General features: G+C 36.9%; 1 protein-coding gene across 1 annotated transcript; it reads left to right on the top strand.

Moving 5' to 3' along the window:
* The first annotated feature begins 3,083 nt into the window (after positions 1-3,083).
* Mic26-27 (MICOS complex subunit 26/27) lies at positions 3,084-8,471 on the top strand. Its single transcript, XM_022078598.2, has 6 exons — positions 3,084-3,244; positions 3,802-4,016; positions 4,351-4,496; positions 5,864-6,109; positions 6,967-7,103; positions 8,126-8,471. Exons 1-6 carry the CDS (start codon positions 3,230-3,232, stop codon positions 8,180-8,182), a joined length of 816 nt encoding a protein of 271 aa, XP_021934290.1. The 5' UTR covers positions 3,084-3,229; the 3' UTR covers positions 8,183-8,471.
* The last annotated feature ends 15,949 nt before the right edge of the window (positions 8,472-24,420 follow it).

The following is a 24,420-nucleotide window of genomic DNA, read 5'->3' as shown; positions in this document are numbered from 1 at the left end:
TCTATGGGAGATAGGAGTTGAAGGAAACTGGATTTTGTTGGCCCAGGACAGGGTCCGGTGGAGGGCTTTGGTTAATTCGGTGATGAACCTTCGGGTTCGGTAAGCCATCTAGTTAGTTAGTTAGCATGGAATATCTGACATTGTATAATTTCCTTTGTTGCCTATAACAAGCAGTGTTGTCATAAGTTTTTAAAGATAATGACACAACGTATTAACAACGAATGGACATGATGCGATTTAATGACTATACAGACACTATGACAGTCAATTTTTTCTTCTTTGAAATAATGGATTCGCTCCTGATTATGGCATAGGCGTCCTTTCGGCATTGTGACAAAGTTAATATTCAATTCAATTCAATTCAATTCATTTATTTGAGTGCTTGGCAACAGCCAAAAAGGCCAATAACAGCCGAGCACTAACAATACAAAAAAATAATAAAAGTAAACATAGCAATACAAAAACAAATAATGAACTAAATATATAAATGTAGAATATAATAATGATAATAAATCAATTCATTAATTTATTGCAAAATAATGAACAGTAAATGAGCTAAATAATATGCCTAAAAGTGAAACATTAAAATAAAAAACAAACAAACAAATGAACTAATTATATAAATGTACAATATTCAATTCAATTCATTTATTTACGTGTTTGCCAAATTAAATACTTCAATTCTATAATTAAATTCTTTATTTAATGTACTCACCAACAGCTGCTATAGCCAATTACAGGGCAACACAAACAAACAAACAAAATACAAAGACAACACAGAAAAGGGAAGAAAAAAAAGACATTAAAAACTTAATAGATAACATAAAAAGCAAATTTAAAGTACAAAAGTAACCAATAAGATCCACTCTAGGTATTATCCCTTATGGAATAAGTGTCATCAAAAGAAACATTGATTATACCAAAAATGTCCAAGAATGTACAAACATAATTAGCAGCAATGACACACCTGGCTGAAGGACTGTGTCTAAGCGCACCGCACACGCAAAACGTAGAAAATTCTCTTATTTGCCTTGACGGCACACGAATACCAACAGTATCCATAATAGAATTGCAATTAATTTTGCCCTTAAAAACATTAATAAGAAATAAAGCATCGAGATGTCGCCGCCTGGAATAAAGTGTTCTAAAATTTAACGTAGTTAAAATCAACTCATATTTACCTATTCTTCCATTTAATCCAGAGCATTTCAAATAGTCCTTGAAGTAGCCAAAGTAGACTTCAATGGTTTCCAACCAAAACATCAGTAGTTATCATGTCTCACTTTCGCACTATATACCCCGTTGATCGCATCCTTCATGGTTTGATCACAGTAATAATATTTGTTTTCTAGTCTAAATTATTAAACTTTTTATTAATGTTATTTTCTCTATCCTCCTCAAATTTCCTCTCTTTCAAGTTCAATGACACTCCTCAGAAACCTGTTCTCAGATACCCAAATTTACGCTCTTCCCTTGAGACTAGATACCAAGTTTCAGACCCACAAAAAACAAAATATAAAATCAAGTTTTGTACATTTCAATTGCTTTGTAAATTCGCGGGAAACTGCCGTGTGTGCCTTAGATAATATTGTTTTCTTAACATATGTTTGACTTTGTTAATTGCACACAAAGGTTTTTTCATTATTTTACAACCTTTAATTCATACAATAGTCCCAGAAATTGTTTGGATAAACTAAGAGAGCCACAAGATCACGAGGTCAGGATAGGCGGTGCCTCCATTAGAATTCGAACTGGGTTCCTCCTGAAAAAAGGTCCACTCTCACTGTCCTATACATCCTCTTCATCGAGCTTGTACAGAAAAGCAGGTCTAATGAAGAAAATAAAATGAAGTCTTTTACAAAGGTCCGATCTCTTTAACAGGATAACAGGGTCTTAGGATGCGACCACATCCAAATAATAAAAATAAAATATGGAATTCAGCCTTTACCCCCCACTCCAATCTCATGGTACCGAATGTGTCCACTAGTTATGCCAAACAAGCAAAGCATTTTTTTAGAGGAAGAGATCTTAATTTCCTCTGTCAAAACATTTAAACACTTCTTACCACAACTGCGAAAAGAAACCAGTTATTACTACACGACTTTGTTTCCATTAGCAACCGACATCTAATTTTAGGTTGCATGCAGTGGATGGAAATCCCCACATATATCCTGTATAAACAGAGGAACACGAAAAGAATGGTGGCTCTCAGTTTGGACAAAGAATTCTGTCATGCAACACTACATAAATATATTCACTTTTCGCGTAAATGTTGGCCCTGTTTATATTTCCATACGTATTCTTATGCATTTTCAACAAATTTCGTAGTATTCCAACTTAAACAGACATCGGGTCGGTGACCAACGCGGTGTAAATACGTCTTCGGCTTCCTATCCGGTTATTTTTCGAAACTGCGTCAAGTTCTGACTTGAAGTAGTATAAAATTATTGATCCTATGCCTATAGGTTTTGAATAGGGGAGAAGCGGGCGTGGCTCATTTAACGCAGGCTTATATTGTTCAAACTCATTCACCGTCGGTGACCGTTTTTGCGCCCCGTCTAGTCCATGTGCGCTTTGTGGCGAACGTGGCAACGTGACAACACGTTTTTCTCCGAATCCATCAGTTTTACTCTGTCAGTATCATTGCACTGCTGCTCCATAGTTACTTGTGTATCATCTGGGTGAAGGACAATGGGCCCGTTAGCGGCCGCAGTTTCACATGCAGTCTCACCCCATCGTTACAGTAAATAATTAAATAAAATCCAGTCTTGGAATCTTCGGTTAGTAACATAATTCTGAAATTTTTTCTTCTTTCCCAATTCAGAGTTACTCTACTTCTGAAATGATGAATCTTTTTCGACATATGGTAGGACCTTTTAGACGAATGATCAGCTCGATGCAAGACAGTCACAGTACAACATAACACAGAAACTTAGATGCCTAGAGTGGGTTTTGAACCCACTATTCCAGTGTCCAAGCGATCAAGGCCCACCTGTCCTTGACCATTATCATTTGAGTGAGCACTATGGTCGTTAGATGGCAGGACCAGTAATGAGCATGTATGTACTTCAAAGATAGATGGCAAGACAGTTCGTTCCAGCAAAAATGGCGGACGATATTTCTATAAAATAATACATTATTAAAATTTTGCTTAATTGACGGTATTATACTGTTAAATAATATACAGTGCAATCGTCATTCAGCTGTTAATTTAATTTTTCCCATAAAAATGTTTCACTTCAAGGTACGAATGTGCATTAAATGTAGCAACAGTAAAAATAGCACTTCTACTCGTTCAATTTTGTAGTAATAACTTACATTGAGGTTGAAACTTGTGTATTCTCTGTAAGATTTGAGGTTTCCACAGCGGTGAGTACGAAGATTTCTGTCTTCTGGGTTGTTGCGCCGTGTAGTCTGGTCGATGTTAACCAACGTTTCAGAGGTCATACTGCCTCCGTCATCAGGGCGAAGAATATGGCAATAGGGTGTGTGGGGCTAGGTTTATAGGTATTCTCGTATTGTATATCATTGGAGTTTTAATAGGATTCAGCTTGCATCCGTAACTTAATAATATCGGGCAACATTTTGACTTCGATTTCAGTTTTGCTTTTAAAACTACATTTTAGAAAGGGCATTTAAGTGTTGAAAAACAGGAAAATTCAATTAGCTCAATAATGGTAATATTTGTCATTATCTTCAGAATATTTTGACATAACTGGACGGGAGTGTTTGAAATATAAAGTACTATGTATTTCTGGTGAGTGACAGACATACATATGTAGAAAGTTTTCTTCATTGCAGATAGTCAGAAAATTTCTTGTGCCTGGAGCATCATGTGCAGGAGCAGTATTTTCTGCAGTTACACTTACTGCAGCAGAAGAGAAGGCTTCTTGTGGTATTAGCAAGACACTTGAAGATGTCTCAAAGACAGAATCATGCAAACATTGCCATGCATCTCATAAGCTGCGCCCTAGCGAGCTGCCTTTTTATGGAGGTGAACAAGGCAGGGCAGGAAGGTGAGGAAATATAATTTTATGAAGTCTGAGTGACACTAGCACCAACTAATAAAGAGTTCTGGTTATTCACATTTGTTGTATTGCTGTTTATGAAAACTGCATATGAAATATTTGTGTAATTAAAGTACAGTAGAGTCCTGTTTATCAGACCAAAACAGGACTGGAGGACCATCAAATAATTAAAAATGTTAGATAATATGGAAGACTGATGAGAGATATGAGGGTAAATATCAACTCATTTTATGATATTATTAAATATTCTTCCGTGTACAGAATACTGTAGTGTCTGAACACATTACTTGCATGTGAATGCAATTAGGATGTTTATGTATAGGGTGAAGAAAACAGTGGAGGAGCCTTCAGGGCTTGAGCATATGATTGGTGCTGTCCGTAAGGAGCTGTGGGTCTTTTATGATCAATACAAAGGCTATCAGCAGAAGGTCCTTGAAGTTGTGGAGACTGGAAAGGCTCATTCACAGTGTAAGTGCTGAATTCAAAGTGGCCATTATAATGAAAATATTTAGAATTCCATGCCATTGAAGATCAAGCTGTACTTTTTACCCAGTACTAATGAGGTGTAATATCGGTAAGGATAAGGTGGGTGGGACATGTTGACCCGCAGGGTTGAAATGAGAAATATGTACAAAATTGACTTGAAAACCACAGAGGGAGATATTGCTTGGGGGACGCACGTTTGGAAGGAAGAATTATATTAAAATGGATTGTAGGGATATGGGTTATGTATCTGGGCTGGTAAATTATTTAAAAAAATAATGATTGTATAACTATTGTAACAGAGAACTTTGTAAAATTTACACCTGATATTAGTATGCAAAATGTTAAATTACAAGGAAGTGAAGTTCAAATTTACAAATATGTGTTTGTGACAGTACAGTTGTATTTTTTTTTTATGAACACCATTTCACTGAAGGTAAAGTTCTGTACATTTACAATATTCACAAAAATGCACAAAATGTTGTAATTAAACGATTAGCTGTGCATTTTATTTGGGAGGTTCCATATTCAAATCTTAGTTCAGAAACTGACTATCCCAACTCAGATTTTTTATAGTTTTTGTCTGCCCCTCCAGGAAAATTCCAGGATAATACCTTAAGTGAGACCATGACTGTTTCCTCACACATCCTTTCCAGTTCATAATTTAGTAATTATTCTATTATTTGATGCTATATAATCTGAGCTGTTGACAGAATTTTTAAACCACAAGTCAAAAGGACAAACACTACATAGTACTTTAAAAGAACCATTATTAACCTCATTGTTTACTCAGCGTAGTTTGTTTGAATCAGAAAATCATATCAGTGTTTCCTGTATAATGGCAGGAAGGCAATTTCTATTTCCTCTACCTCTAGCACTAGCCAACAGGAGTACTATAAGCTGATTTAAAGGTTTGTCATTCATTTATTTAGTGGCTGATGTCATTGTCTGATATTTGCATTAAAAACTGACTTTCTGTGCTTGCTGACAAAATATTATATTAGTAAGTTAAATGGGAACAAAGAAAACAACATTTAAAAGAGATGAAAGTTGCTTGTTCTCCTTTATAAGCATCATGGTGATTTTGGTGACTAGTAGACCAGGTTTCAATACATAATATCACTTTCTCACACCTTATTAGACCCACTGCAAAATGAACACTGGAAATCTACCAGATAGACATTATATTATGTTAGCTGATGTATATATTGCTGCAGAACAGCTAGCTGGGTAAGACAGGCAGGCACCAAGATACCATGTGTGAATATGTTAAGATATGTCTTGACATCTTGTGTTACAGATTGTAGTTTTAGAAATGTAATGTACTTGTACATCTGCTATAACCATTTTAGCTACTCTGAGCTTCCTACAAGAAGAAGCCACTACTGTCCATCGAGCAGGTGCCATTGGATTAGGTGGCTTAGGAGGTTTAGTATTGGGTTTACGCAGTGGTTGGTTCAAACGTCTAATTTATGGAACAGCTGGTGCAGCAGCAATGGCAGCACTGTGCTACCCTCGAGAATCAGCAGAAATTGCTGATCAGTCCGTACAAATAACCAAATATTATTTCACCATTGCATACAACTTCATCTATGGAGGTTTGTATATCTAATTTTTGTTGTATATCTTTCTGTAATATTCAGAATGGTAAGTTTGGCCATATTTGTTTTTTGGGCATAGATGGTGGTTTAGTACTGTACTTGTTATTATAAACACATATTTTTATAAAATTGTTCAGCCAGTGTTAATAAATGTAGTTTAAATTGAAGGAACACACAGAATGTATTGGCTGTTGATTAATTGTCTACTGGTTGTATTAATTTCTGTGTTGGTGGAATATTTTCTAATTTTTTAGAGCAACAATGCAATGGCAGCTAGTTTTAAGAGCCAGAACTCTATTTGCTAACTGTTTTTATATTTACATAAAATGTGTAAATGTCTCATGAAGCTCATCCCTCTACTACCCACTATATAATTTGCCGGAAATAATATCTCCCCTTGTATCCCTGTAAGTGTTGGTCACACATCTCAAGTTCGCAAAGGCACCACCTAGATGCACATTTTCAGGAATTGAATTCTGGCTGCAACATACAGGAAGTTGTTATAAACTTTGTTATAATTTAGTTAATTAAAAGAAGTGGCAATGTCACCAGAGCTTGACAATTATTATGTGGTTTTATGACAGAAAATATTAATTCCTGCATGCAACATTTTTCCTCTTAATATTGTTGTGAATTATTTATCCTCATAAAAGTGTTTTAACACAACTTGACTGTCGGTAGGTACTACTTCACTGTGTTCTGTTTACACAGTTGTGCTGAAGCATTTGTATGGACTTTTCAGTAAACATATTAAAGTGGTGGAATTTTGAAATTACACTTAACAACACTAATAGATAAATAAAATACTAATAATGTATAGAGTTGTTTCGTAAGAAATACATTTTGTTTTACAGTGAAGCCTGATGGCTTCAAGTTTCTTACATCACCATCTGTACATAGTGATAAACCTTCAACCAAGGGTTCTACTACACCTGTTCCAGATAAGACTTCCTTGCCAGTACATAAACAAGAAACATCATCTACTCCACAGGTACAAGAAGAGTATTCCAAAACTAAAAGAATCCCACCTCTTAAAGTGACCTCTGAAGAGATTGCCTCAAATATATTCAGCAACATATCTGCATCGTGCTCCTGTCCTGATCCTGCCGTCAATAGCCATGAAGTAAGGTATCCCATCTGTGGCAGCGAATTGGACGGGTTGGGGGAAATGATGAGTGATGTTGTGTACTGGGGGTTCCGGTTTGTCAACATGGGGTCTCCATGCTGGTAAATATGATGGCTTCCTATCATTTCCATCCTGTCCATTTGGTCATTCCTAACTGAAATGTTGTTACATTGCTTTGAGGTTATGTAATTACAGTCAATCATAATTTTAGTATGAACCTAGTTTTCTGATTTCAGAGAATTTTGGTAGTGCCACATTCATTTTTACGTGGTCCAAAAAATGGTCTGCTCTCCATGCCATTTATTTTAAAGTTGTACTTTCTCTTTGGGATCATACAGTTTTGTATAGTAACAGATCTGTGTTTGTAGGATTTGAGGTTTTCACAGCGGTGAGTATGAAGAATTCCGTCTTCTGGGTTGTTGAACTGTGTAGTCTGGTCGATGTTAACCAACGTTTCAGAGGTCATACTGCCTCCGTCGTCAGGGCGATGACCCCTGAAATGTTGGTTAACATCGACCAGACTACACAGCACAACAACCGAGAAGACGGAATTCTTCAGATCTGTGTTTGGTAGTAAAACATAAATATCTGATGGGAAATATTGGTGTTGTATTATTTTGTTTTTATTTATTATTTTACTCTGAAGTGTTACTTAAGTCCCTGCTGAAGTATTAATTAATGACCTTTATTCTCCTTAGTAACAAGAGAGTTTTTTGGTTGTTTAAACAAAAGAAGAAACCTAGCTGTAAACATATCTCTGAAAGAGTCAGTTCACATTAAAGTTCCCATATTTTGTTATGAACATTTATTATGTGGTATGTTAATTTTTAGACTTACTTCTCACCGTAGTTACAAAATAATAAAGATTCTGTCTCTTTACTTTTTAGGTAGGAAGGGATCAGTCCAATCCAGCTGACAAAAACCTCTACAGCAATCAAAGATAAAATTATAATTTTCAGAAATCACTAGTAATAAGTAGTACAAATTATAAAATATTCATTTTCCTATCACCATTATCTAACCTGGAAAATGTTAATATTAACGGCATTGCATTATGATGATCTCTCCATCTTAACATCCCATCTGTAACCTGTGCATGCATTCTGCACATGAATTAAAATACATTTTAAAAAGTTATACAATTTAAATGATAATCAACATGTTATGAGCTAATTTATTGTGTATTGTAGGAAATGAACATAAATAAAACTTCATAATAATTTTGTTTGAAAAGATCATTGTCTGGTTCCTGTGCTAGCTAGCCATATTATACATATAACACATCTATTTTGAGTCATTCAACCATATTCCTGTCTCCAGAAAATGACACATTCTTGTACTTGATCCATGCCTAATTAGTGGTTAAAATACAGAAGCAGGATTGCTTATAGCAACATGAACATTAACAATATGTTAATAGTTTGGCATTTACAGATCAGCAAATGTAAAGCAATATGAAAAATTGTAGTAGTCACAGTTAGACATATAATGACATAATAATTGAACTGAAAGGCATTATGTAAAATAACTGAAGAATTTTATGAGTCTTATTGGCCTGGTGATAAATGTTTGCTGATTACAAAGGTCAAAAGTTAAACAATACAATAAATAAATGAATAATACAATGTTTTATTAGTTGTGCATTCTACTTAAGTGCAAATTTCAGGGGATAATGGAGGCATAGATGATCTCTAAAATGTTAGGCATTTGTCTGCCAGTGACATCTTGTTGCCTGAGAAGATTTTATTGTGTTCTGTTGCTGTGAAAGCTTCAAGTGTTATAAAAAAATGAGACTGGTTAAACCAGTTCTTTACATTTACTTTGACAATTGAGTAAGTTCCTCTGCAATACCAGAGTTTTAAATTTTTACTTTAGTTGGGTCCGGTGGAGAGAGGAACTATATATAGGTTGAATAACAGTTACGATTATCACCAACTGAAGGTTGCTACCTTCACCAGCCACTGTCATTCTCCAGATGGAAGCACAGGCATATTTCCAAGCGATATCAATGAAGTCTTCTAGGTTGTAGCCCTATGTAGTCTGATAGAAGTTTACAAACGTTTCATAAGTTCTTGCTGCCTCCAACATCAGGGCGGTCGCTCTGATGCTGGCACAGTGTTACAACCCCCAAGACAGCCATCTTTAGACTCGCTGCAGTGAGTATGAAGATTTCTGACTTCTGGGTTGTTGCACTGTGTAGTCTGGTCGATGTTTACCAACGTTTCAGAGGACAGTTTGTTGAAATGCGGTGCATTAAAGGAATATGGTATAAAAAGTTACACACATCGGCAGGCAGCGGGTTTGAACCGCTGCCGTATAATATCGATATAGCTATTCAGCATTTTGTATTGTCTGTGTGTGTGTGTGTGAGAGAGAGAGAGAGAGAGAGAAGGAAGGAAAGCAAGGGTGTGTGTGTATCTCTGTAGATGACACTGTATTGAATAGTGGATTCTGCTGCCATCTTGCTCGGTCTTTGTAACTAAATTAATATGTGCGTGTGACGTTATGAATTGATACTGCTGAAGGCTGTGCGAGGGCATCGATGTTCCTCTCCAGGAATTTGAGTGCGTGCGCATGCGTATGTAAATATAAACATAAACATAAGTAGACACATAGTTCCGTTTCCGTTGTGGCATCCAGTTGAAAATTGTTTGTGTGTAATTTAATGATCTGAAACTTTGTTGTTTATTAAGATACTGAGTGTCTTGTGTTAAATCTTGGCAAGGAAACAACATTATTGAAAGTCTGCTTAGCAGGTTCTGACACCCGTCTTGTACCTTTAAGTGTTGTGTCGTATTCCAGAAATACCGTATTTGTTCATCTCACTATTTAGTGTCTGCATCTGTCATCATGGTGACTGGGAAGGGTTAAGTATTATGTATCGAATATTGGTCAGGTAGTTGATGTGAAAGTTGTTTGGAATCATATGTTTATTACACAAAGTTAAGATAACGAAAATGAAGTCATTATTTTCCATGCAATGATTTCTGCTACTTACAGTGTCTGTTATATAAAGAAAGTTTTTATGAAGTTCATTTGAATTTGCGTAACTGTTAATTTCTGTGCATTTCACATGGTTTCCAGATTGTGTATTGTTATCCTGACTGTGGCATAAAAATTTAGTTAATATCTCATATAATCTGTTGAAAGGTATGCAAAAGCACTATTTTGCAATTTTTTGTATGGAAATTTATTCATAGATTTGTATCAGATTCACATATATACAAATCTGGATGACCTTATTCATAGCTCGTACAAGGTCATCCTTCTCCAGCATGCAGACTGCTTTTTAACTGCAATCATGATGGGATACTTCCTTAACTTGATTTCTGAGTCTGAGAGTTTAATTAGGTGTGGGGCTCGGCTTGCCAAGATTAGTGAGAAGACTTTACACTACACATTAATATATAATCTGATGTTTTTGAATGTAAACAAGTTTTATGTTGTATAATTCCAGTAGATTTGTGGTTGTGCAAGTAGATCTGTTGTGGATTGTGAAAGTTTCAGCTGTAAAATTTCTTTGGTGCATATGGTGTTGATCCTTCAACATTTTGGAAGGTCTCATGCCTGATTTCTAGTAATCTTAGAACAGTTTTTTGCCTCTGGTTTGAACAGGCTTTTGAGGATCATCATAAACTAAATTAGAATATTCTTTAGTTTAGAATTTACAATTTAAATAAAGAATAAATGACTCCCCAGAGACTCAGCAGAGTAGTTTCTTACTGGTCACACTATAAAGTAAGAATGAGAAAATAACTTCTTGGAGTCAGAATTCAGGCCCACAGTTGCAGAGAAGTTTTGTCTTGTATGAGTCACCAATGTGTTAGTGTCACTACATACATAAAGTCAAAGAAACAGTTTTGCCTTAGAAGATACCACCAGAAAGGTCCAATAAAATCAGGAGAGACTGTAACTGAATGGAACATATTGACTTCAGGTTTATGTTGATGATGTTAATTTATTGTGCAAAAGACAAAAACAGCAACTATATTATACCCTAGTAGGGTTTGGAAATAAACACACAGGGGACTGAATATATGTTGCTTCTCAACATAGTGAAGGATTAAATGATAATATAAAGATGTCCAAAAAATCCTTAAAAACTCTGGCATTGTTTAAGTATTTTGTACTCACAGTAACAAATTGAAATCGTCTTAATAAAATGAAAAGTAGATTAAATTTCAGGAATGTTTGTTACCATTCAGTTCACAAGCGTTTGCCTTTTCATCTCTTACATAAAAAAAGATTAAAATTCACAAAACTGTAATTTACATGTAAAGGTTGTGTTTTTTCACTCTAAGATAAAAACAGAAATTAGGGTCTTTGAGGACAGGGTGGTGAGGAGAGTAATGAACAAGAGATAGTAAGCAAAAGAGTTGGAGAACATCGCACAATTTTAACAATTACTCTAAAGGGGGGTCAAGTCAAGATGAGTTGGGCTAAACATGTAGCATGCATTGGTAATTTGAATCAAGAAGTTTGTAGGTAATGTGCTATGGATCTTAAGGAAATGGCAGTGCGAGGGTGTGGACTAGATCTAGCTGGTAGCATCCAGCGACGTGCAGTTGTGAGCACATAATGGGCCTTCAAGTTCCATAAGGGGTGGGGAGATTTATCGTCCATATGGCTATTAGCTTTTCAAGAAGGACTCTGCTCTTTGGGATGAGGGAGTTAGTTGTTGTCTGCAAAATAGTAGAAAATGTGTATGTAGATAAAATTGTAAGTGTAAATTTAAGGCTTTCATAATAATGTTGATTCATCCTTGGCCCTATTAAGAAATTTCTCATTCAGCCAAACAGCTAATGACTGCTTAATGCAGACTTGGTTCATGGAGTTTCTGGTAGTTATTTTCTGGGAGTGCAATCATGCCTCGACCATTTTGGCTCAGTACCATACCCATATTTTGCATGTTGATTTTTGCTGTTATAATTGTACACATTCATTATCTGCATAAGTCTACATATTTTGTCCCTGGTCATACATCAGTATACCTGTTTGCAGCAACAGAATACAATATGTAATTAACATCATGATCATTGTATGTGTTCAGTAACCTGCTATCCAACACTGGAAATTAGTGTGCTGAATTTACTGGCTTACCTGCTATCATCTGAAACTATTCACCACTTTGGGCTTAAAATATTTCCAATATTTCTGAAATTTTATTTTATTCTTTTCAGAAAAGGATTTACCGAAGCATATTGGTAGACATTTGACATTGTTATTGTTATGATTGTTGTTACACTTATGTGGAACCATGCAACATTGACATAGCAATCCATTGTTATAATGTGATAAGGAAATACCTGCTCTTGCTGCGTGGGGTATATTGTGTAAGGAAGCTACTGATCCATGTTTAATGCACAGATAGTGAATTCATTCATTTAAGATGTCTTATTATTTCATTGTTATTTTAATATGGTAGCATGTTCCTTCAAAACGTTGATGACAGCCATTAGGCTACACAGTTTAGCAACCTAGCAACCACTGTCTACACTCACATTGCTATGTAAATCTCCAATCATAAAAATATAACAGTAGATTGTGATCCCCAAAAGTCTGTTCCCATACATGAAGCTGAAGTGAATCTAGCATCAGATTATTTGCCCTTTTCCAAGAAATAACTAACATTATGACTTTCCAATTCAGATTTAAATTTAAGGTGTACATTTTTGTTTTAGTAAATATATATATATATATATCAGATTACACATTTAATAATATCAGGAAATAAATATTAATTGCCCTCATTACCCTGCTACAAGAGTCACCTCTACAATAAATTAACATCGAGGGTAATAAGGTACGTGACATCGCAAAGACCGTACCCGGAAAATATATTTCATCCACATTAGAGTAGGCCTACGCCTTTCTTATCTTGTTAGTCCAGACACGCGACTTCCAAATTGTTTTCAGCGAGGAAGATGTGAGTAGAAATTGGAGTTCGTTACATCTGTCACAACGCGCTGCAACTGGGTAATTAAGTAAGTTAGAGGTCTAGACGAGCCAAAATTTAAGAATTTCACCCTGTCCGGCCCGAGAAGCATTTGACCCGAGCCCGAAGTTTAGCTTCAGATGTGTTATCCCTACCCCGTGGAAGCCCGACATCCTTTCATTCCAGCCCTTATAATCTGCCCTGACTATTGTTTATTTTAACTCATAATTTCCAGCAATCCTTGAATGAATTATTTATCGACTCTCTAAAATATGTGAAGTTATTTTTGCATTTGAGGAACGGTACAAAGATATCGGATGACAAGTTTGTGAGGCCTAACCTCGAGCTATTTCTGGGAGGTAGCAAATACGAAAATCCCAAATAAAATAAATTCGGTGGGATTGGTTACCTTAGCCCAACTGTGTTACGAGCCCAAGATGAGCGCAAACACAAATAATTTTGTCTTTACGAAAAAAGTAACCAGAGAAAGCCCGAAATGTTCTGCATAACGTTTGGTTGCTGTCATTTGAACACATCCCTCACCCGACCATTATCGGTGCTCCTCGGCCAAGACCGGTGCAGACCTCTAAATTAAGTTCCTCCAAGACTCCTGAAATTTTCTTCCAACTCATTGCATTAGTCTGAAACAGCAATTTAGCTCTTCAACGTCACCTTATGTTTCAGGCCAACTTGAAACTGTCTGTAAGTATTTATCATGGAACATATGCCAGTGGCAGCCCTAATTCTAAATTTTACGGAGTAGACACCGAGTTCACTGCCTCCATCATCAGGGCGATGATGTTGATTATAAAGACAGTAAGCTTCACTGAAACGTCGGCCAACTTCTGCCACACTACACGGTGCATCTTCTCAGAAGACAGCCATTTTCATACTCGTCGCCATCTGACGGCGACTCACACATTTAGAGAGATCGATCTAGGACCTTCTGGATCCGAATAGCCATATCTCGGGGGTATGGAGTTGCAATGCACAGTGATTATCAGTGATTATTGATTAGTTTGTGGTGGAATATGTATGTAGGCTACTTCAATACCGAGAAACATTTCGGTCAGAATGGTGAATTCTACGATTTTCGTGTGTTAGTGTGTGCGCGCATGGGGGGTGGAGCACAGGGTATTCGGTACTGAGGCCCAGTTCCCAGAAAGATTACAGCTTCTTTTTTGTTATAACTATAAGCTTTCGAAGTGGGTCATAGGGGTGTTTCGGGGATGACCGGGGTAACTGGAGCACCAATCCGATTGAACCAGGTTCCCTAATATAGAGAACCTGCGCAGTCGTGTTTTGCTGTTTCCCAGCTAGAAACAGGAACCACACGCTTGCGTGACGTGGAAAGGGGTACAGTTTGGAAACATTGGTACTTTTTTTTTCTAGTCAGGAGTAAGGGTAAGGAGGCTGAAACAGCGAAAACAGTTCAGTCTCAGTTTCGTGTTGCGAATGTTCGTTCTCGAGAACTGATCCGACGGTGGGAAGGTTCTTATTATCTTCGGTTATCAGGTTACCTTCCGTGAACAACGTGGTGTTAAATTTGCTTCCTTTGACGCAACGGACTGTACAGCTTCGTAAGGGTGCAGAAGTAAGAGCTACAAGATTGTTGTTATTATCACCATCATATCATTAATGCTACATTGTCAGCACCCATTTAATTTTAAGTGCAAGGTCTGGGTTTAAATCTCTGCCCGGAATCTGGTTATCGTGTCTGAGGCTTTTAGTGGTTTTTCTCTGCCCCTTCGGGCAAATGCTGCTGTAGTTAAATCATGACCGCTTCCTTGCACGCCATTACCAATTAATTATTCGCTGATCATCCTATCATTCTGCGTCATATACTCTTAGAAACTGAAAGCGATGTTAAATAAACAAGAATAAATAAATACTCGAATGTGACAACCCGTTTACGATACTGCACGACGCATTGCACACGGGGAAGCACTGGTATTAGTATAATCTGTTACAGCAACACGAATGTGTTGATGCAAGTGTTTAAAATCGTACTGACTGCTGTTTTTCAGGGAAATTATGTAAACCACTATTGAATGTTCCAATTTTCCTATTTTACTTGCGGCATTATGTTGCACAAACACAGTCACTTCTCAGCCCTGATGCGATAAGTAACAATATTGACAATGTTCAACAGTCTTGCGTTATGTTAATACATGATTAAATATTTGTTAAAAATTGTCAACAACGGCAAAAATATTATCAAATGTCGGTGTTGAAATTTAAAACTATAATTTATCGACATTTATATTGATATTTTTATGATTTATTTTTGTAAATTATATAGGTGTATGTATAAGTATGTAAAGGCGGAGATAAACATTAACCGTAAAGAGACATTTTAACTACTACAAAATTGCATACGTCTATTCGTATGTGAGTGGAACATACATAACAGCATAATTTTATTCTCTCTTGAAGAAGTATACTTCAAACTGTAGTAAATAGAATTCATACCAGTATTTTTCATACGTGTCGTTTGTTGTTTCATACCTCGTTAGCCTTGATTTGTTTGTTTATTTAACGACAGTTTCAATAACTTACATGGCGTTGAATTGTACGATGATTGGTGAATTAAAATTTGTAAAGGATGCGGAAAGAAATGATCGTGTCCTAATTTTAAGGCATGATGTTATGATTGGCGGACACCAAGCCTAGGTTTGAACTTGGAGCGAATACAAAGCAGGAGTGCATCCACTCAATCGCTACGTTCGGTGTCTTTATGTTCATTTATTGCAGATACTAAAATCATTTATTTCAAGTCGACACCCACTATTGCGAAGCTATCAAACATCTGTCATTGCATAGTCAGAAAATATTTGTACTTGTATTTCGGTGAAAGCAGGATGCTGTCTACCTGCGAGTCTGCATGGCGTTACGACGCAGAACAACATGATTTGTAATTTTAAGCGCTGTGGAACCTACTCCGTGTCGTATAATTTTATTGTACGCTGGGCCGTTTTTGAGTAACTGTGTGAAGTTACATTTAAATTTCATGTAAACTAGAGATTGTATTGGATACACATCAACCGATATTAAGGTCTTGAGACAATTTTCGTGCAAATCCCCAGCACCAAATGTCATCGAAATCTGTCAAATCGTTTCGGAGATGAAACATGTTCACTCATTCACTTTGTGCATAGAACGAATACAAACATGCAGTTGCATGAACTTCCCATGTCTAATAATAAGTATCGATGCATCGAGTGTTGTTTTATCAACTTTTTAACGAAACATGACATTAAAGATATTTGTATTTTCTGACAAAATTAATTCCAGGGGCGGAGATTTAACCATGTTAGCCTGGCTAATTCTGTGATAAACGAAAAATAGAAAGTATTTTGTCTCACTTTCATGGTTCAGTGGTGCAGAGCAGAAACGGACAGAGAAAATGCATCGTTCTCAGCTTCAGGCAGCCGAGTGATCGGTGTGAGTGCAAGCCTCAACTAGCTGGATGGAGCTGGCTTACGTTGCATTTTATATGATCGGTTCTGCTGTGTTACATTGTATGGAGTACCTCTGAACCATGAAAGTAAGACAATACTTTATTTTCCTTTTTATTTCAGACTGTTAGCCGGACTAACACGGTTAACACGAATTGGTTCTTGGCCCTTGACCAGTACAGTAAAACTAAAATTTGTGTCCTTCAGAATGGGTAAGTAGCTATGGAAACCAACCATATCTGAACGTTTTGTATAATTTGTTTTCGATTAATACGAGTGTTGTATTGAAACTGTTTACTGATTTAATTATTTACCTTAAGGGAATGTTCGTTTTGAGTATTAAGTTTATGGGGTCGTTTTTAGTGGCAAATTAATTAAATGCTGCACGAAAAAATGTTTTAGACCTAACCAAGAACGATTAAACCTAGTGAAAGATATTTTGGTATGTTGATTAACACAGTTGTCCTGTGGAGTTTTAGGTGGTTACCAACGTTTTGGAGAACCGCCTCTATTTTCAGGGCTGAAGTTATGATTTATTTTTGTTAGATGCTTACTTAGATTACAGTTTAAATTTAAACGCTACTACGTTTTAAAGGAATTAAATTTGCTAGTAGCGGTCTAGTTTATATCTCTGCCCCATTAAACGCCCGAGAAAGTTTCGTTTGTCTTGGAGGGGGTTTTAGTGGCTTCAAACTTGGTGTTTCTTGCCCTGTCTCTTCTACCTACCCTCTTAAGTTTTTCTGCTCCTGTTATGCACGCTGTCTCTCGTTAGTTATCCTACCTTTCCAGGGATTTAAATTCCCTTTTGACGTGTCATCAAGTTTTCCTTTCGTGAACTAGACGCTTGAGTGCTCTTCAGGAGTACGCCGCATGCATTACGTCAAGGGCACTGAGGCGGAACTTTCAAGGTATGGAAATCATACATTAATTCTGTTTAGCTTTTTTTCTTCTGTATTATATACCATTATAAAATACTACGTTTCCCACCTAGAAACTGTTGCAGATCTCAGTTTGATATTTCTCCTCACGAATCCTTGGCCTGTTTTCGACATGGTTCCGTGTTTGTTTCCGTCTTTTGCACTAAAATCATGATTCGTTGTCCATCACCATGTGGATAGGTGGTGAATCTTCGTACATTTCCTGTGGTGGAAGAATAAATATTAATACGTGCATTATAACCGCAATTTATCCAAATCCGCCACAAGCGCTTTTTAAATGAAGTTTAAATATTTTTGCTCGTTAAATATAATTGTAATTATTGTAAACTACTGATTTGTTTGTTGATGTTATCATACTGTACCAAGAATGGTAAAGCGTTGGCCTATAAATTTTTATCTTTCACGGATCCTGTTTTTCGTTCATTAGCTTGTATGTTAACGGTCCACACCTTTCATTAGTGCGAAGCTTTGGAAAACGCATTATGTATCACACGCCATTCTTTTAGCCGCAAAAGCCTAAACATTTTAAGCTCTATCAAAATACCTATTAAAACATGGACATTAATCATCCAGTTACTAACATATTTTTGGCAGGTAATCTGCAACCATACACAGTAATCGATCTGCATGGCGATTACTGTTGGTAGCTATGTTTCTGTTTAGATGCGATCAGTTTCAACCGATGGGCTGGATCTGTCTGCGAGTCAAAACGTTGATAAGCTATGAATGATATCAGAAATTTGTTAAAATAAATTTCGACTATGTAAGCCACAAACATTGATTTCACATTTTGATGTATCTGTGTACTATTCCTGTCAGTGTAGGATGCCTGTAATCTTGTTAAGTCTCCGTGAGCAGAGCCCTCCTTGATTAGCTGAGAGTCGCTTACCTGGTTAATAAGTCCCGCCGCCTTTTTCAGAACCCCATGGTATTGCCGCCGTGTGAGATTTCAAGTTCTCACGGCGGCGAGTTTGAAGATTACTGTCTTCTGGGATATGCGCCTTGTAGTGTGGTAGAAGTTTACCGACGTTTCAAAAGCCCTTGCTGCCACTTATCGTCCAGTTGATGGAGGCAGCTAGTACCTCTCAAACGTCGGTAAACTTGTAACATCGTTTTTTTACCACGTTTACAAGATCCCGCCACTGAGCCAGATGAATGCAGTCCACGTCCTTATATGCTGTTTATTTAGGATCACTTTTAATATTACCTTCCCATCGCCTTTCAGGCATGTAAGAGTTGCATAAAAAGTAAATAGTAAGAAAAGTACATATTTATCTTAGGGAACTTTTTAACCTTGATTCGTTATTAAGATCTGAGATTGTCACGGCGCGTCTGTGAATATGTAGATTGTGGTCTTGTAGGTGATTACCAGCGTTTCGGAGGAACGTATCTACCTTGAAGATGGAGGCGAAACGTTCGAACCACCTGCCAGACCACACGGCGTCTCAACGTGGAAAGTCATCACTGACTAATTTGCTTTTTATCGTGAACTTGTATGGAAATTACATCTTTGTGTACTTTATTATGCTGGTTGAGAAAACGTGTAGTGTGATGAAGGATCTTATTCTGAGGCTAGTAAGGGAAGCGCTTGTCATTCTACTGTTCGATTTTAATGTTAACGCCTCTGTCTTTGGTCTTGGCATACTGGAGACGCGGCGTAGAAATGTTTCGCCTTGGGCGTTTGTTTACTCTATAACTTAAAGATCCAGATTTGCAAATGCTCTTGTGTTGCATGTTAATTATTTAGACTGTCAAATGCTGAAGGTCATTTTGCATGGTTTGGTACTGAGTACAATCGAGTTATATTCTGTGCAGTAAAATCTCGTGAATTGTGCCAGATTGCTTGTAATGGATTTTGTATCAGTTCAGAATCCTGCAAAATTAGAGGTAGAAAAACGTAAAAGAACAAATCACATTACACTTCCAATCTTTATTATTATTATTATTATTATTATTATCCCGTCTATTCACCACTTTATGGGGTATGTACTTCCATGTACCCGAGACAGACCTTGTCCCTAAGGTACATAGGGCAGCAGCTATTTCCGGGATCCATATTGTTTTTAGCAAGTGCCACATGTATTATATAATTTTATTTTATGAAAGCGTCTTCCGAATGATGTATGAAGTTCCCAAAATGACGGTCTTCTGCAGTTCCCTGATGTCGTGTTCGCCCGGGATGTTGGCCAAATATTTCCTGAGTGACCTGGAGACAGTTCCTGTTGCTTCTATAACTATTTTATTATTATTATTATTTGTATAGTATTTCCGAGCAGAATAAAAGTACACTTTATTCATCAAGCTACTCAGTTCAGTCGGAGATGGTGACTTACATACAAGTAGAAAGATGTCAGAACGGAAGAATAACGCTTGACTTCGGCAACATAAGCATAAATACATTTAGGGAAACGTACTTTGATTTGTTTGCAATGTTTTTCACCTCACACTACAAAGCATGTGACAGCACGAAGTTCACGGACAGTAACAAGAAAATTACGTGTATGTGATAGTAAATACAAAAGCTTAAATGTAGCAAAAGATGAACGCTATAAAGATTTCCGTCTTCTGGGTTGTTGCGCTGTGTAGTCTGGTCGATGTTTACCAACGTTTCAGAGGTCATACTGCCTCCGTCATTAGGGTGATGACGGAGGCAGGCATCACCCTGATGACGGAGGCAGTATGACCTCTGAAACGTTGGTAAACATCGACCAGACTACACAGCGCAACAACCCAGAAGACGGAAATCTTCATACTCACCGCTGTGAGAACCTCAAGTCTTACATGAACGCTATACATGGCAGTAGTCGTACAATAAAAGTGACACTTACGAAGCTGTATTGAGATATGTCAAAGATTTACAGACATACACATTTACTTTTGTTCCTTGAAGAAAGTAGTCCTTAAAATGTAATTTTACTTTCTTAATCAGCACATGTGTACCAGCGTGTATTAATCGTTTTAATAATGCGCCCCATTAGAACTCAGGACGTGTGTCACGGCGTATTTCTTAGTTGCGGTGTCAGATTTTTTTAAACCTGACATTGACCACTTTTTACTTTCTTCCGTTTCTGACTGGAGGAGAATAAAATGTGCGAATTGTCATGCACCCGCAAGCTAAGACGATTGATGCAATAAACAATGCTAAATATAGCAGCCAATTTTCTTATGAAGATATTTATTGTATTTATTTTTTACTTGTGATCAGGGTGAACATTATGAGCGTTACCAACGAAATAAAGTACTTACGGAGTCTAGTTTCATTTTGTTAGGTGTTAATTAAACCAGTTAAAATACACGAATTCTCTGATAGGATGTCTGTATGTGTAGTTCTTGTGCCGCGTTGTATGTATAATCCGTTCGCATGCTCAAAGAATCGATTTCCTATTTTTAACGTTCCTATACATAGTGACCGGACTCTTGTAGGCACTCTGATGCGGGTTTTGTGTTAGGCCTACGTGTCATGCTGCGTTTGCATAAAGAAGATTTAGTTTGTGACCCTTTTCAGCTCACCCGACATTCAGTTGATCAATAAATTTATATGGCGATTAACAAGTTTTTTATTTGCTAACCATCAGCAATAAGGCAGAGTGAAAAAATGCCCATACATTATGTAATGATTCGTAGTGTCGGTTTCTCATAATTTTAATCAAATATTCTTCTCATAACATCTAAATTTTAGCTTTTAATGTAGTTTTTACCCATAGGCCTATTTATATTTATGTTTTTTCATTTAAAATAAGAATGCATCTGTCGTTATTTCTCCATTTTTTTGTGCCGGTGCTTTAGGAACGTAACAATTACGCAATTGCTGCTACTAAATAGAACGAGAGAGAACTTTTTACCACGCTGTTTAATGTGACCTGAAGGTCTTTAACCTGCTATCCAGAAAGTATCGTGGGGCTAAGTAAGGCCAGTCTCAGCATGAGCTAATAACCGACTTTCCCCTCTGCCTTCATGAAACAGTGCTTTACGCCATTATTACGCTGTGCTGCTTTCATGTGTTTCGCGTATGTTAACGAGCATGGCTGATTTTATACAAAAACGTACTTAAATGACAGCTTTTAACCGTTTCTTTCATACTGAGTTCTTTGTCCCTAGAAAATCGTGAGTTTTACTTTTTTGTTCAGGGTTTTAAAAAGCACTAACTTGTGTCAAATTTTGTTTTTGATTAATTTTTCTGAATGTGTGAGTGAAGCGTACGTAAATCAGTGATCATTTTTTGTAATCATGTTTAGCCAGCTTATGGAGTATATAAGGCAGTTGACAAACTCCCATGTGTAAACGAAGGAATTTAAATTATATTATGTTGCCTGCGTTTATGATGTTTCATTGTTGAACTGTCTGGTTGTCAGTTGTTTTTTCATTCAAAGGGATAGACGTTGTTCTGTCGAATTCTTGCATTTTTCTCTTTGTCGTTTAGTAGTAGACTGTAGTCTGTTCAGAATTTACCCGAATGCTGACATTATTTCCTTTTGCGGATGCAGCGTTAGATTTTTCTTGACTAGGTCAGTACGTGTTGGTGTTCCTTAACTCCAAATGCATTTGTTGCCCTTTTGTTATATCGCGATGTGAGGTCACTGAATTTTATAATTATTTTTTACTCGTGGATTTTAGGTTGTCTTGTATAGTCATAAGTCTGTAAGTATCGTTTCTGTGGTATTTCTACCAACACCTCTCGTTCACATATCTGCATATCATTCTTGTTGTGTTGCTACTTAGTAACGGGAAGTGTTTGTCTTGTGGATGGCTACGTGACAGCCCAATAATGCAACATCATGAACACCAAGTCAACCACAGCGTAAATGTAATATTTTAACTGTGTATACGAAAGTACAACATTTAAATACAGGGGAGTGTCCTGTTGCAAACTAGTGTCGTAAACGTATGCATGTCTCTAACATAACATTAATTCCATCTTTACATTCTGGACACGTATAAAGGAAGTGACAATATTGTTGTCATAACTCTGATCATTTTCTATCATAGTGCTTTTAGTACGACGTGGTTATCCTTGCACGTTAGGCAACCAAATGTACGTTCGTGTTGTGCGCTGTAACAGCGCTGTTGGGCTCACATTGCAGCACATTAAGATAACGTGACGAAATATTGGTACTTAAACCTTGTTATTGATCAAATCCAAACATTTATACCAAACCAACTTACCAGCTCAGTGGTGCTGGGTATTTTAGAGGGTGACATTATATTCTCACCCAGTGTCGCGACCGAATGATTAGCTCTTTTGCTTCTTATTCGGGGAGTCCCCAGTTATAATCTCGACCCGGAGACCGGTATCTTGGCTGAGGTTTTTCGTGGCTTTCCTCAGTCCCTTCATGTATATCCGGAATAGTTTTATTAATTCTAATTTGTCGCTGTATAGTCTGAGCTACTGACAGCGTCGTTAAATAATAAATAACTAGATAAGGCAGTCTGTTTTGATATAAAAGGAAGCCTTTTTATCGTAATCGCAAAAAGTCTGCCGTTAAATTCTGTCCTAAGTCGTTTCAATCCAATTTACACCCTCATCTTGTTTCCTTGAGATTAATTGCAGCCCATTGATATTTCGAATTCACTTAGGTCTCTCATGGCGTCTCTTCCCATGAAATTTTCGCCTTCAGAAATAGTGATCCTTTGTTAAACGTATGTTGCCACCAGTTCATTTTTTCGCCCAGTTATTTGGATCTCATAAGTAATATCTTTTTTTACTGCTATGTTACACGCCTGTTGAATAATTTCTAACGTGGGGACCTGTTTTCTTCAATTATGATGCTCTAGTGTCTTAGAAAAATACGTCACTACTGCTTTTTACTCAGTTCAGTAACATTGCCAATAACGTACCATAGCTGTTGTCTAAATACGTATTACCGATGAAAGTGGGTAGTCCCATTTCCTTCAATAGTGCACGGCATAGGAAATAGTGTTATGTAACCACACTAAAACGTCATAAATTGTTCTCAGAACTTTTTGCCTTTCTCAGCCATATTTATAATCTAATAACGAAAGGAACACAAACATTTCATTAGGTTGCGAAGATTGACAAAGTTTGTACTCTTTTCTTTGCTAGTAATTCAACATATTTGTAAGTGGGTGTGAGTTACGAATCTTTAGCGTTCATTTTTGCCTTAAGAGATCAACTGAAGATCAGTAAGACGAATAAAATGAATTTTTTTTTGTGGTTGTAGTGAATGAGCATCAAGGTTGTAGAGGGATTAAATTCGCAAGGAATACGTCTGCTTAATTCTCTCATCTCATGTTTGTAATAGTCAAGGCGGCTAGTATTTACTTTTTCCGTCTAGATAAATTACATTTTTGCCATCGTTGGCTGTACACCGCAATGACCTTCCGGTTCTTTATAAAGGTAATATATTGACGAGCTGAGTGAGTTGTAATTTCATAAGAAAGACATTATTCCGTGTAGTTTTATAATAATTCACATCTCTACCCTTACTGCACTGTCAGTAACTTCATGGTGTTAATTACACGACACTGCTTACCTTCGGGGAATAACTATGATCGACGGTGGTTATGAATTCATGCTGTTTATATCGGACATTTCACAGGCTCATAAAAAGGTATTACGTGCTCGTTTTGCTATTACCTGATATAATGTTACTGAAGCTGCTCTTTATATAACACTACTGTCCACTAAACAAGAATTTCCTGCCGTGTTGCTGCTCAGTGTTCGTCAGTCTTTTAATTTCCTGGCGCTCCTGAAGGAACAAACTATCTTCTGCAGCCCACACAGACTCCAGATATCGGCTCCCAGGATGGAGCACAATTTCCGCTACTTTTCGCATCACAGCAGAACCATCGAAATGTCTGTGAAGAGCCAATACATAATAATTGCTTCTTCA

The sequence above is a fragment of the Zootermopsis nevadensis genome, unplaced genomic scaffold (genome assembly GCF_977971745.1).
Source record: "Zootermopsis nevadensis isolate Lab colony 2312 unplaced genomic scaffold, Znev_1.0 Znev_ptg000013l, whole genome shotgun sequence".
Classification (NCBI taxonomy): domain Eukaryota; kingdom Metazoa; phylum Arthropoda; class Insecta; order Blattodea; family Termopsidae; genus Zootermopsis; species Zootermopsis nevadensis.
Note: the sequence above shows the minus strand (reverse complement) of the source record. Positions and strands in the feature narration are given on the sequence as shown.